General features: G+C 33.2%; 1 protein-coding gene across 1 annotated transcript; it reads left to right on the top strand.

The window, feature by feature from the left end:
- The first annotated feature begins 4,686 nt into the window (after nt 1-4,686).
- Nucleotides 4,687-7,326, top strand: LOC111920601 (uncharacterized). Its single transcript, XM_023916178.3, has 2 exons — nt 4,687-5,775; nt 6,549-7,326. The coding sequence occupies exons 1-2, from the start codon at nt 4,914-4,916 to the stop codon at nt 7,052-7,054; spliced, it is 1,368 nt and encodes a 455-aa protein (XP_023771946.1). The 5' UTR covers nt 4,687-4,913; the 3' UTR covers nt 7,055-7,326.
- Nucleotides 7,327-12,205: the final 4,879 nt, after the last annotated feature.

Below are 12,205 nucleotides of genomic sequence, written 5' to 3' on the forward strand. Positions count from 1 at the left end.
CCAACATGGTGGTGAAGGCATTTGACCCCTCTTGGATTTGGTGACTTTTTGGTTCTTAATGCTAGTTGACTTTCACTAATTACATGCTATTTGGAATTAGTGACTTTGACTAAGGAAATTGTTATGAGCTTCTCTAGCCATTTCAACAATTAAGAAAAGTCTAGGTAATCTCAAGCTCCTTGGATTACTATAGCCAAATTAAGGATTTAAATCAAAGTATTGCACCATTGGATTCTAATGATATGTTCATCAAAAGTCAAAGTGAGGAAACTTTAAGTCAACCATCTCTCCCTTATTGATTTTACATCAAACTCTTATTTTTCTTGCATTTGTCTATTTAAATCATAGTTAATTCTAGTTTGTTTCAAGTATTTCAAAACACCAAAACCCCCCATTTTATTTTTATTGTCATTTTACAAGTACTTTTACAAAGAGATTTTTCATAGAGTTATAAATTGAACCAATCTCCGTGGATTCGATCCCTTTACCACTATACACTATTTTAGTGTGTAATATTTAGGGTTATTATTTGTGTTGGCCTCGACAACCACCACAAAGTCAACGCCTAGTCAAAGTCAATGTTAACACTCCAATTTGACTCAACTCTTCGAGTCATCCCCCTAACTCGCTGAGTTCCCTTGCTACTCGTAGTCGTTATAAAGCGAGTCAACTCATCGAGTCCTTCCTCGGACTCGTCGAGTTCTACCTGGGACAGAGTTAGGACAAATCGACTCAACTCATCGAGTTCCCCTATGGACTCAACGAGTTCCTCAGTCTTTTTGGGCCATCTTAATGGATTAAGCCCTTACACTTCAGTTCTGAGCTTCATACTTCACATACATACTGAAAATGTCCTTTTGAGGGTAAGGTTTCCAACTTTACCCGGTAATACCCTTACTTAATGGTTTAGCTCAAACCCAAACTATTTAGGACCTATATCTTGGTCCACAAGCCATCAACCCTCCAAGCTAAAGCATACGAACTGAGATCTGGACCCTATACACTACATAACACGTAAAGTTTCCACCTTTCTCTCCATGCATGGCCTTTTGGAGCTTAAAAAGGCCAAAATGTCACCCTATAGCTCGCATGGGGCTTCAACGGCCATAAAGATATCTAAGAAGCTATTACGCATGTTTGAGACTTGATTACCAAAAAGTGATAAGAATGAAATGGAGTCTCTGGATCTACTAGCTTCTTATTGAATTCCCAAGCGTCTCCTTCCTTCACAAGCTTCTAAACACACCAAGATTCTCTCAAGGATGGATCACAACACTCAAACTAGCATTAGGGTTTCTGGATTCAGGGTTTGGACAATGGAGGCTGGAAACCCTAGAGTTTAGGATGTATAAATAGGGTGTAAAATCCCAGATTTACGGTTTTCCAAACCCAGTCCAACTCGTCGAGTTAGTCTTCCAAAAACATGCGGAACAACCTTCCTCATTGTCGAGTTCTCACCTTGGAGCTCGACGAGTTGCCTTCTTGTTTGGGGATTTTCTTTCCTCATTTGGCCTTCTGGTTTTCGGGTGTTACATTTATACAGAAGGAAACTTGAGGAGTAGTTTACAAGGTGCATGAAACCAGAAATTTGAAGAACTACTCAATGTTTTTACAAGTAAAACACTGTTACAGATCTGGTACACTTACGGGTATTATTACGAAAGCTAGAATATGTAAGGTAAACTCAAAGAGCGATATCAACTATGTATCTGATATATTATGATGGTGGATAACAGCTTGGATCATACTTAGAAATATTCCTCAAGTTTTTGAAGAAGTCAAGTGAAGACAACTTTCACGACTCAACATAGGGGGGAGGTATTGTTAGGTCTTGTGTTTGAGTCTCTATGCGAAAGGTTTCAGTATGTTGTATTTTTAATTGTTCAACTTGTAAATGCAAAAGAAAGTTTTGTTTCGTAGTTTGTTATTAGGCTTTGCAATGTTGTTTACTTAGCTAAATTAACAACATGTCTTAGCTTAGGTCTCGTAACCTAATTGGTTATCTCCTAACCGAGTCCCTTGTTTTATATTATATGTAAGGGATGGAAGTTAGGTAGAAAGTATCTTTTGAAAGGTTCTTACGTCATTTTGTAATTGAGTTTCTTACTCTCTAATTGAAAAATCAGATCATATCTACTTGCTTGTGTTCATTAAAATTCTTTTATTCAAACATGATTTATGTCTTCTAGAATCTAATCAATCCAACAATTATATTGTGTATCTTTGGTTATACATAGTCAAATAAGGTTATGGTTTCCTTTCGTTTCACTTTTGATGAACCATCACCCTTTAAGGCTTCAAGTTCTCTGATTACTTAGGTTGGATCTTCTAGTCTTGATGATGACCCTGAGACTAATCACCCTGTTTTGACGAACCGGTTTGTGGATGAATTCCTTCCTTCCCATCTTCTAAACATGTTGTAGAGGATATGGTTGAAACTTCACCTATCCAAACCGACTCAGATAATCTGATTCCAATCAGGAAGGATTCAAATCAAGGTGGAGATAATGTTAAAGAACTTGTGTGAGTTAATAACCACCGACAGAGTCAAAGCATTCGAAATTTGCTTGGGAGGTGTGGTGATTACCTGTACGCAAACACGAAATTTGATGAAAAGCTTGATAATGCATTACGAGTTGTTCAAGATGATCCTTATGAAATTTGCCTGAGTTAATAACCACTTGCCGACTAATTATAGTGGGATCATGGTTTTGGTTTTTTTGTCAGACCCAATCGCTATTCGGTTGCAACTTCAAGGGTGTTTGGATAGAGAAAAAAGAGGGTGCTTATTGCTTATTTCTTATTCCCACCACAATAAGCTAAGTTTAAGTGTTTGGATAGAAATCCTTAAAAATCAGCTTATTGTGCTAAGAATAAGCTAAATAAGATGATTTTAATAAGCATTCCCCCCTTTGTTTATTGTTTATTGTTTATTCCCACCACAAACACTTTTGCAAAAATTATTTATTCTCACTGCAATAAGCTAATAAACAATAAAATAATAAGTTATAAGCTAATTTATCTATAACACTTTTCCAAAATTTCAGTTTATTGGTCACTTGACTGTTGCCTGGAGTAGCCGAGAAGTAGCAATTTGCTTGTTTAATTTTAGGGTTGTTTTCATTAAAGTGACGCATTTTGCTCATTTAATTTTAGGGGTAGGTTTTTTTTAAGGTTAATTTAATTATTTTTCTTGTTTTTGACACCTTTGACTGTGGATATACAAGATATCATCTCTTCTATGGATCGACGTACACAACCAATTAATTTGTAAAACCAGGTTAAATTTTTTCTGTCTAAGTTATTGTTGTACTTGTATTTTCATATTGTTTGTTTATTTAGACATTATTGCCTTAGTATTTCCGCATCCTATTTGGTCTTATAGGTTGTTAGGTTGACTCATTTTCTAGGTATCAAAATTTTGGCATTTCGAGTGGTGTATTCTTATTAATCAAAATTTTTTGTAGTTTATTCTATCATTGGGATATATTTTCCCCAACATATTTAGTAGGCTTTAGTTATTCCATCAACGCATTCATCTTTATCTGCCATTTATCATCATTTTTATTGTTTAGTAATGGATCAACATTCAACAAGTACATATATGAATCGATAAATGAGGGGATGCACAATGAAGAGGAAGAGATTGGACGAGCATAGTTGTCATTGATGCCCCCCCCCCCCCCCCCCTCACACACACACAAACAAAACTTGTGTAATAAATAATGGGTTATACCAAGTAAGAGCATCCACGATACAATTAGTATAAGAGTTGAATAAGAATAAGAGTTGAATGAAGTGTGGGTGATGACATAGAATAGAGTTGAATGTAGGAGTTGAATTATTAAGTAGAAGAAATTAAATAGAGATTGGGATTGAATAGGTGGTTGTTGGTGGTGTTGTATAGATGTTTAATGAATGATGTGGAGTTCAATAATAAATGACTTTGAGGTAAAACCATTGACTTGCGTGATATTTTAAGCCCGAATCCAAGCTGATCAGTCTCGATCTATATATCCCTCTAGAAACGAAAACTAATATTAAGGGCATCTTCAACCTACACCCAAACTCTATTTCTTTCCCTATTTTTGTCACCATTCTTCTCCAACTCTACCCCATTTTCACCTCCATTTTTGGAGATATGAATAGTATTCCACCATATATGGGGGAATACTATTCATATCTTCAAAAATAGAGGTGAAGTTTGGTTGCCAATTTTAGTTTCTCTCATTTTTATTTTATACATTTCTAGTTTATTTTATCTATTAATTATAAGTTAAATACAATATTTAATATTTATAATATCATGTTATATACTAATTTGTATTAATTAATCATAAATATAGAATTTAATTAGTAGAGAGTTGTATTTGACAATATATATAAGTTGTAAAAATAGAATATTTTAGAAATATACTTTTTGGGTAAAAAATAAGGTATATAAAATGGAGTAGGATTAAAGATGAAACATTATTTATTCCATTTATGGAGAAAAAAATAGAGATAAATTAGAGATGATTTAAGATTTACTATAAGAGAATATTATTAGTTCCATCCCATTAAAAATCACATTTTTGTGAGAACCTCTTACTGTTTTGCAAGGAGCAAGTAATATTACTATATGAAACATGTCTGCTGGAGTGTTGGCAAGATAAAAACGAATAGAAGTCAAAACAGCAGAAGTGGTGTCGATTTAATGTAACAAATTAAACCAATATATTAGGGGAAGATAAAGAGGGAAAAATATATTAAATTATATATTTTATCCATTAAATATTCCTTAATTTTTCCATGTTTCTCTTTTCTTGAACCAGTCCAGAATCCAGAGTCCATGCCCGCCGTCCACCTTCACATATAACCCACCCACTTCGATTTCATCAAAACTATTCTTTCATTCATCTCCACAATTCAAGATGTTGATACACAGCGCATTGGTGGTAGCCCTCGCCGGAGTATTCCTCCTCCTCATTTTCTTCTTCCATCACCTATTCTGCAAACCAAAACCCCCGCAGCCTATCGCCGGAGACCCCGACATTCATCAGCGAGATAATCAAGTCAACACCAAAAGAAGATCAAGTTACTACGGCTCCCAACGTGGGATGTCCACAAAACCTCTGTTCAGTTGGTCAGACAACCCTTCGCTCATCACCGACGCCGTGGAAAACGGTTGGTCACGATTTGCATTTACTGAATACATCTCCTCCTCGTCCCTTCGGTCAAACCGGTTTCTACTCGGCTCCTGCGCTTCCGGCGGTGATGTCAGCGGCGAAGATCACGCGGAGGAGGTGGAAACCAGTTGGGAAGTTTGCCAAGAATCCGCTGATTTCATGCAAAAAGTTCGGCTTAATTCCGGAATAAAGAAAATCGCGACAACAACAACTACTTCAATGACAGCGGCTTCGGTGATTAAATCGGCGTTGCCTTTACCTGGTCCGGCGTTGGGGAATCCATCGCCATTCCCGCAAGAAGCGTACTTTGAAATTACTATTTTGTCCAACTACGATGATGATATCAACGGAAAGGGAAGGTTAAACACGGGAGAAGGGGAAAATATAAAACTAATTCAAGAGAATGAGGTAAATGACAAGGGCTTGCATGTCATTTTTGAAGATTCGAAGGGTCGAAATTGTACAAAGGGTATAGTTGAAGGGAAAAATGATGTGATTGTTATGCTGTCGGTGGGTCTTACCGGTGAAGGGTCTGTTCCGGTGAAACTTCCGGGGAGTTATCCGGCATCCGTTGGCTTCAATTCCGATGGCTCTATTTACCTAGATGGTATGCTCTATTCATTGTTTTTTTGACCTTTTCTAGAGTCTAATTCAAAAACCATATATTATATTATTAGATATAGTAAATCATAACAAGTTAAAATAGCTTTTCAACGACATCGAGACACTGGTAAAGGTCGGTTATTTTCTTATGGAAAAGAGTAAAGTATATTATTTTTATTGTTAATGTAAATAAAATATGCTGTTATTTTTTTGAAATTTGTCTTTTTTTAAATCTATGCTATCTCAAGAATATACCAACCACTCCAATAATCATGTCTTAAGATTTCATATCAGCTGTTTACTAGTATAAGTGATGTAGTTTATAATTTCTTTAGTCAAGACAAAATAATATTCTTGCTTCGTTTTGATTTTGTTTGAAAGTCTATATATAATATAACATAAAGAAACAATGGGATATGCATCTAACAACAAACATGTGACCCACAAATACAACTTCTTTTGTTCAAAATTTTCGAACACTTGGAAGACTGCCCAATTATTTATTATTGTTGTTGTGCCTACTTTCCATGTCGTCCGTTTTTTAATAATTAAAATACGAGTTAAATAATGTTCTGATCATTTGCATATTATATAAGTAATTAACCTTTTGTTTCGTACATGATCCTTTTGGTCTTCATTTTATATTATGTTATTACGTAATGATCATATCAGGCTTTAATTTATATTGATTAATATCTTTATAATATTGTAAGCAAATAAACTAGTTTGTTTGTAAAACTATTTTACTTAACGATTTGGTGTGTAATGATGTTGTAGGAACGAAGCTCGAAACTGAATCAGAAATAGAAATATGGGAAAAAACAGATACGGTGATTGGTTGTGGGTATAACCCAAGTCAGAAGAAAGTTTTCTTCACTCTAAATTCAAAACTAGTGCATGAAATACATTGTAAGGGTGAAGAATTTGGGAGTCCACTCTATCCAACACTAGCAGCAAATAGTGATGTTATGGTGCTTGTAAACTTTGGCCAAAGTATCTTCAAATATGCACCCGCAAATTTGCAAAGAACCCAAAATCCTTGCTTCATTGGATCAATGGCAAATTCTACATCGTTAGGATATGAAGATAGCAAAGAGCTTTTTTCAATGGGAATATTAGATTCACAATATTGGTTGAATGGATACGCGACAAGAAGTGGACAATATAATAGTAATGTTAATAAAGGAAAGACAAAGGATTATGATGAGGCGTCTGAAGGGGACCTTTTTGAAATCGTGATAGATAGTAATACTTACAGAAAATCACCAATCACACCCTCCTAATCCAATATGTTTCAGATCTTCTTTTGTGAAAATTGATTTGTTGTGGCCAAGTATATAATTCAAAGCCCTAAGTTAAGGAATATTTCATTGGTTCTTTTAGATGAGGACTTGGCTTGTATTTTTTTGTTACAAGATATTTAAAGCGGATGTAGATACAACATTGAAATTGGCTAACCATGCGGATTCATTTGGTGTTTCCTTGTTTTCAAGGTGTTCGTTGTATATTTGAGTGGAATTGAAGTGAAATAATTTATACCGAAAGATTACATTTTTATTATTATTATTATTATTCAGAATGGTTCTTGTAGGATATTATAGGAGTGTCAAGTATGTGATTGTTTGTAAGTGACATTCAAGTTTCTCATAATTTCATCGTGTTTATATTACTATAGAAAAACGAGTATTAGCGGCGACAAAACCGCCACTAAAACGTAGCTTTGTCCCCGGTAAAGGTATTAGTGGCGACATGTCGCTGCTATAAAATCGTTAGTACTGCCCCATTGCTTTTGCTTAAAATGTCAACGGTAATAACTATTATCGATGTTAATAGGTTCTCTCTGGTAATTAGCGTGTGTCGTCGATAATAGTGTCGTCTCTAATAGTCATTTTCATTTTTTTTAATTCATCTCTTTTTGAGTGTAGAAAAACCAATTCGTAACGACATTAAACACCGAAAACACGAAAATATTAGATGCAAAAAAAATTACATAACAACCAATTAAGTATCAAAGTGTTATAATTCCATACAAATACCAAAATAAACAACAAAAGTGTAATAAAGTTATATCATAATAAGTCTAACAAAACACAAACTAATCCGAGGAACCATCTTCGATCTCCTCGTTGGCGTTTCCTCCTTGATCATCATTTTGTAGTTTCACAGAATGAAAAACAAAAGTGCACAAAGTTGCACTCTACACGCCGAGTCCTTGAGAATTCCACAAAAATTTTCCAACTATATAACAAATAACAACATAAACTTATAAGTTAAAAGGGAAATTGCAAAATAAATAAATAAATAAACTTTACATATTGGTTTCATTATTGATTTAGTTGTTATATATTTTTTTTTTATTCAGTTAACTTCAAAAAGCCGATAATTGTATTTAATTTGACATTTTTACACGTTCACCAAGTAATCCAGCTTTCTAAAATTACACTTTTGTCCCAGAAAATTTTATTACAAATTTATTCCAAAATTTACATTCTTTACCCAAATTTTAAATTTTATTACAAATTTGGTACAAATTTTACCGTTTTGACCTAGATTTCCACATTTTGTTAAGAATTCATCATAACTTAGTATTTTTGTACAACTTTTTCTTCTCAAAATTTTATTTCGAATATAGTTCTTCTTTATAAAATCATACTTATACAATAAAAAACATATTTTCACATAAAAGCTTATATTTTCCATATAAAAACTTATTTTTTAATTTTTTTTTTTTGTATACGAAATACCTATTAATAAAAATAGGTATTTATTAACACATAAATATATAAAAGTCCGTTTTAATAAAAAAAATGTATACAAATACGTATTTTCCAAAAAAAAAGTATATAAACACCTATGTTGTTATAAATACATTTGTATACAAACACACACACACACACACAATTCATCCTGCCTTTTTTTTACAATTTTTTTTTATCAAAAATTTGTTTTGAATATGTTTTTTCTTTATAAAATCATATTTATAAATATGTTTAATATGAAATAGGTGATATTATATATATATATATATATATATATATATATATATATATATATATATATATATATAATCACCTATTTCATATTAAACGTATTTATAAATATAATTTTATAAAGAAAAAACATATTCAAAACAAATTTTTGATAAAAAAAAAAGTTGTAAGAAAAAGGCAGGATGAATTCATAAGAAAATTTTGAAATATGGGCCAAAAGGATAAAGTTTGGACTGAAGTTTTATTAAAATTTAAAATATATGCCAAAAGTGTAAATTTCAAACCTAATTTGTTTTAAAATTTGAAATCTATGCCAAAAGTGTAATTTTTGAAAGTTAAATGACATGTTTACTGAGTAAAAGGTCAAATTGCGTACAATTACTAGTTTTTGGGACTTAATTGAATTAAAAATGATATAAGGATTATATCGATTATGAGATAAATATGTAAGGATTTTTTTGCAATTTTTCATAAGTTAAACTATCAACATAAACAAAAACTACCAAACCACAATGCTATGTTTTGTACTTAAATACAAGAAATTACTCATAATCAAATTTATCTTTATATCTATTTCTTTATTCAAATATGTCTTAAAAACCAGTTAATGTATTCAATTTGACCCTTTTACCCAATCAACAAGTTATTCAACTATGAAAAATAACACTTTTTGGCCCAATTTAAAATTTTATTACAAATTTGGTCTAAAATTTACCTTTTTGGGCCTATATATATATATATATATATATATATATATATATATATGTGTGTGTGTGTGTGTGTGTGTGTGTGTGTGACATTGAAATTAAATAGTCTGGTTTTGGCAGTGATGGTTGTGACTATGGTGGTGGATGTGACGGCTATGCAATCAACGGCATGGTAGAAGGTTTTCGGTCGATGCCTCTGATATGGACATGCTGAGAACCTAGTACTTTCTCAAAACAATCTTGAGCAGGTGTTAAATCTATTTCTCCTTTTACCCTTCTGTTTGTTCTTAGAGCTCCTGCACAAACTAATTATGTGTTTTCCAAATATAATTAGCAATTAAATATAAATAAACATATAATAACATGATAAATTTATAACTAAATACTTACATATTGTGGCTCTGCTATATCATTAACAAATACACCATTCTTATCGGTATGAGCGGCGTGTAACGTTTCAACTCTATTCAGGTTCTGTTTAACATTAAATATTAGATTATATTTTAAATTAATAATTACATATATCGTAAGCTACCTTTTATAGCAAGTTATGCTATATGAGCTCCACCCCCATGACTCATAGACAATTGCAGTTATAAATTTTTTTCATTTCTTTTCGAAGCAGTTATGTGTTCATCTATTTGGAAATACTCAATTTTTCCTCTAATTATAAATATTTATATCATTCGAGGGGTGGCTAATGATCTCGAGATATCCTCATACTATAATACTCGGTTTCGAATCGCTTCATTATTTGGGGTTATGACCCGATCATCAGTTATCTTAAGGCTATAGGCCTTGGTGGGAAAATAATTAGCTCTTTTTGGATGGGTTATTATATATTAAGTGATTCGTGTGATCGATTGTGTTTCGAAGCCCAATGGTATAATCGTAGTTTAGCAGTTCGGGCCTATATAAATTTTGGGTTTTTGTTCGGGAAGTCTTAAGGAAAGGGTGAGTTGATAGAAGTGTAGGACTTCTTGTCACCTTTCCTTGGATATAATGTTTGTCAGAAACGGACTTAGAACCAAGGAATTATGTTCAAATGAAGTTAAGGCTTTATGAAGGTTCATCGAGTACGTGGGGCGTACTCGTCGTGTATGTAGGGCATAGTGCATGGCCAGATCACGGGTTCTTTTTTAGTATGCCCAGTGTACTAAGGGGTGCGTGGGTCGTACTCCTTTCAGCAAGAAACCCTAATTTCTAGGGTTTTACCCTTATTTAGCCTCATTTATTCTTGAGCTTTGTTCCTTATCAGCGTCCATGCCTCCTCAACCCTAATATTTGACCCTTAACCACCATCTCAGAGTTCTTAAGCTCTTGTGAGTGATTTTAGAAGTGTTCTTGAGCATTTTTGTTGGGTTTTAGTATACTACAACTTCCTATGGTGCACATACAACCCTAAAACCTTTGGATCTATGTTTTCTCTAATTATACATGCAATATTGTTTCCAAAGCTTTAAGTCTACAACTGGCATACAAATGATATAAACAAGTTAAAATACTAGTTAGGAATTTACCTGTTTGTGTAGCTTGTAGAACTTGTAGTATTTGGTCTTAAAGAACTTAGCACCAATAATATGAATGCCTCAAGTGGAATCACAACACACCATGGACAAATGATGATATTTTGAGAGAGAATCCTAGCCACCAAAATCGTCCATAATCTCCAAGAATACATACTCCATGATTTTGGCTATGGAGTAACATATTTATATGTGGGGTTCCAAAGGTCATGGGTTAACCCTAATCCATACCCATGGGTTTATGATCCATGGTTCATGTGGCCCAACTCTTTATGTATCCATACATAAACTTAGTCCAACATGGATCATAAGCCCAACATATAAATATAACTAATTTACACAATTAGTCCACATTGATTTAATTAGTCTCTTTTGATCACTAAATTACTTCTAAACTAATTCTTGATCAATACTAATTAAATCATATGATTTCATATTAATATATTAGAACTTATAATATATTAATAAACCATAAATAACCTCTTCTCAAAAGTCATCCTAACAAATTGTCCTGATGAAATACAACCCAAATGAACCATGCTACTCTCGGGTCAAGTGCATCCCAATTATACTTATGAGCTTAGACACCTTATCCAACAGTCTCTCTCTTGGATAAGTCTAATAACTATTAATTGTAGCATTTAAAAGCCGCTAGCGAAACTCTGACGTAGTCGATGACATGTCCATTAGATAAAGGATCATATATTCCTCCATTCTAGATATCATATGGACTGAGACATGGATTCTAATCATTCTCTTTGTCCATTTGTTGTTTCCCGATTTCTGATTTATGATGACTGACTAATTGAACAAATCAAATCAGTCCAGGACCGACCGAGCACTTAGGGTTGTCATCACTAAATCATCGAGGGGCCCACAGATATTGCTTTTATCCCTCCAAGGGTAAAAGGAATGGATAAACTTCGACTCATATGCTTGATCTATTTACTCATCAAATCACACACAATGATGCATTTTATAACACCAAGTTATTGGTGCGTTACCGACTTGTAAAGTGCAACTCATATCTCTTAGTTTCAAGAATATAAGATATTATCATCTAATGATCACTCGTGATAAAATCCATGAAGTGATTCAAATGAGCGTGGGTTTAATCCAATACTCGTATCTTATTCTAGGAGCACTCATGAACTGCAGGTAAGTCTAAAATACATGGACAAACTACAGACCTATTCATGAAAGTCTTGCCT

This window comes from Lactuca sativa, chromosome 4 (genome assembly GCF_002870075.4).
Source record: "Lactuca sativa cultivar Salinas chromosome 4, Lsat_Salinas_v11, whole genome shotgun sequence".
NCBI lineage: Eukaryota > Viridiplantae > Streptophyta > Magnoliopsida > Asterales > Asteraceae > Lactuca > Lactuca sativa.

Bases quoted from the DNA above. Each gene is read 5' to 3' on its own strand.
- LOC111920601 (XM_023916178.3), top strand. From the start codon at position 4,914: ATGTTGATACACAGCGCATTGGTGGTAGCCCTCGCCGGAGTATTCCTC. The intron at 5,776-6,548 runs GTATGCTCTATT...ATGATGTTGTAG, and splicing joins TGGCTCTATTTACCTAGATG to GAACGAAGCTCGAAACTGAA.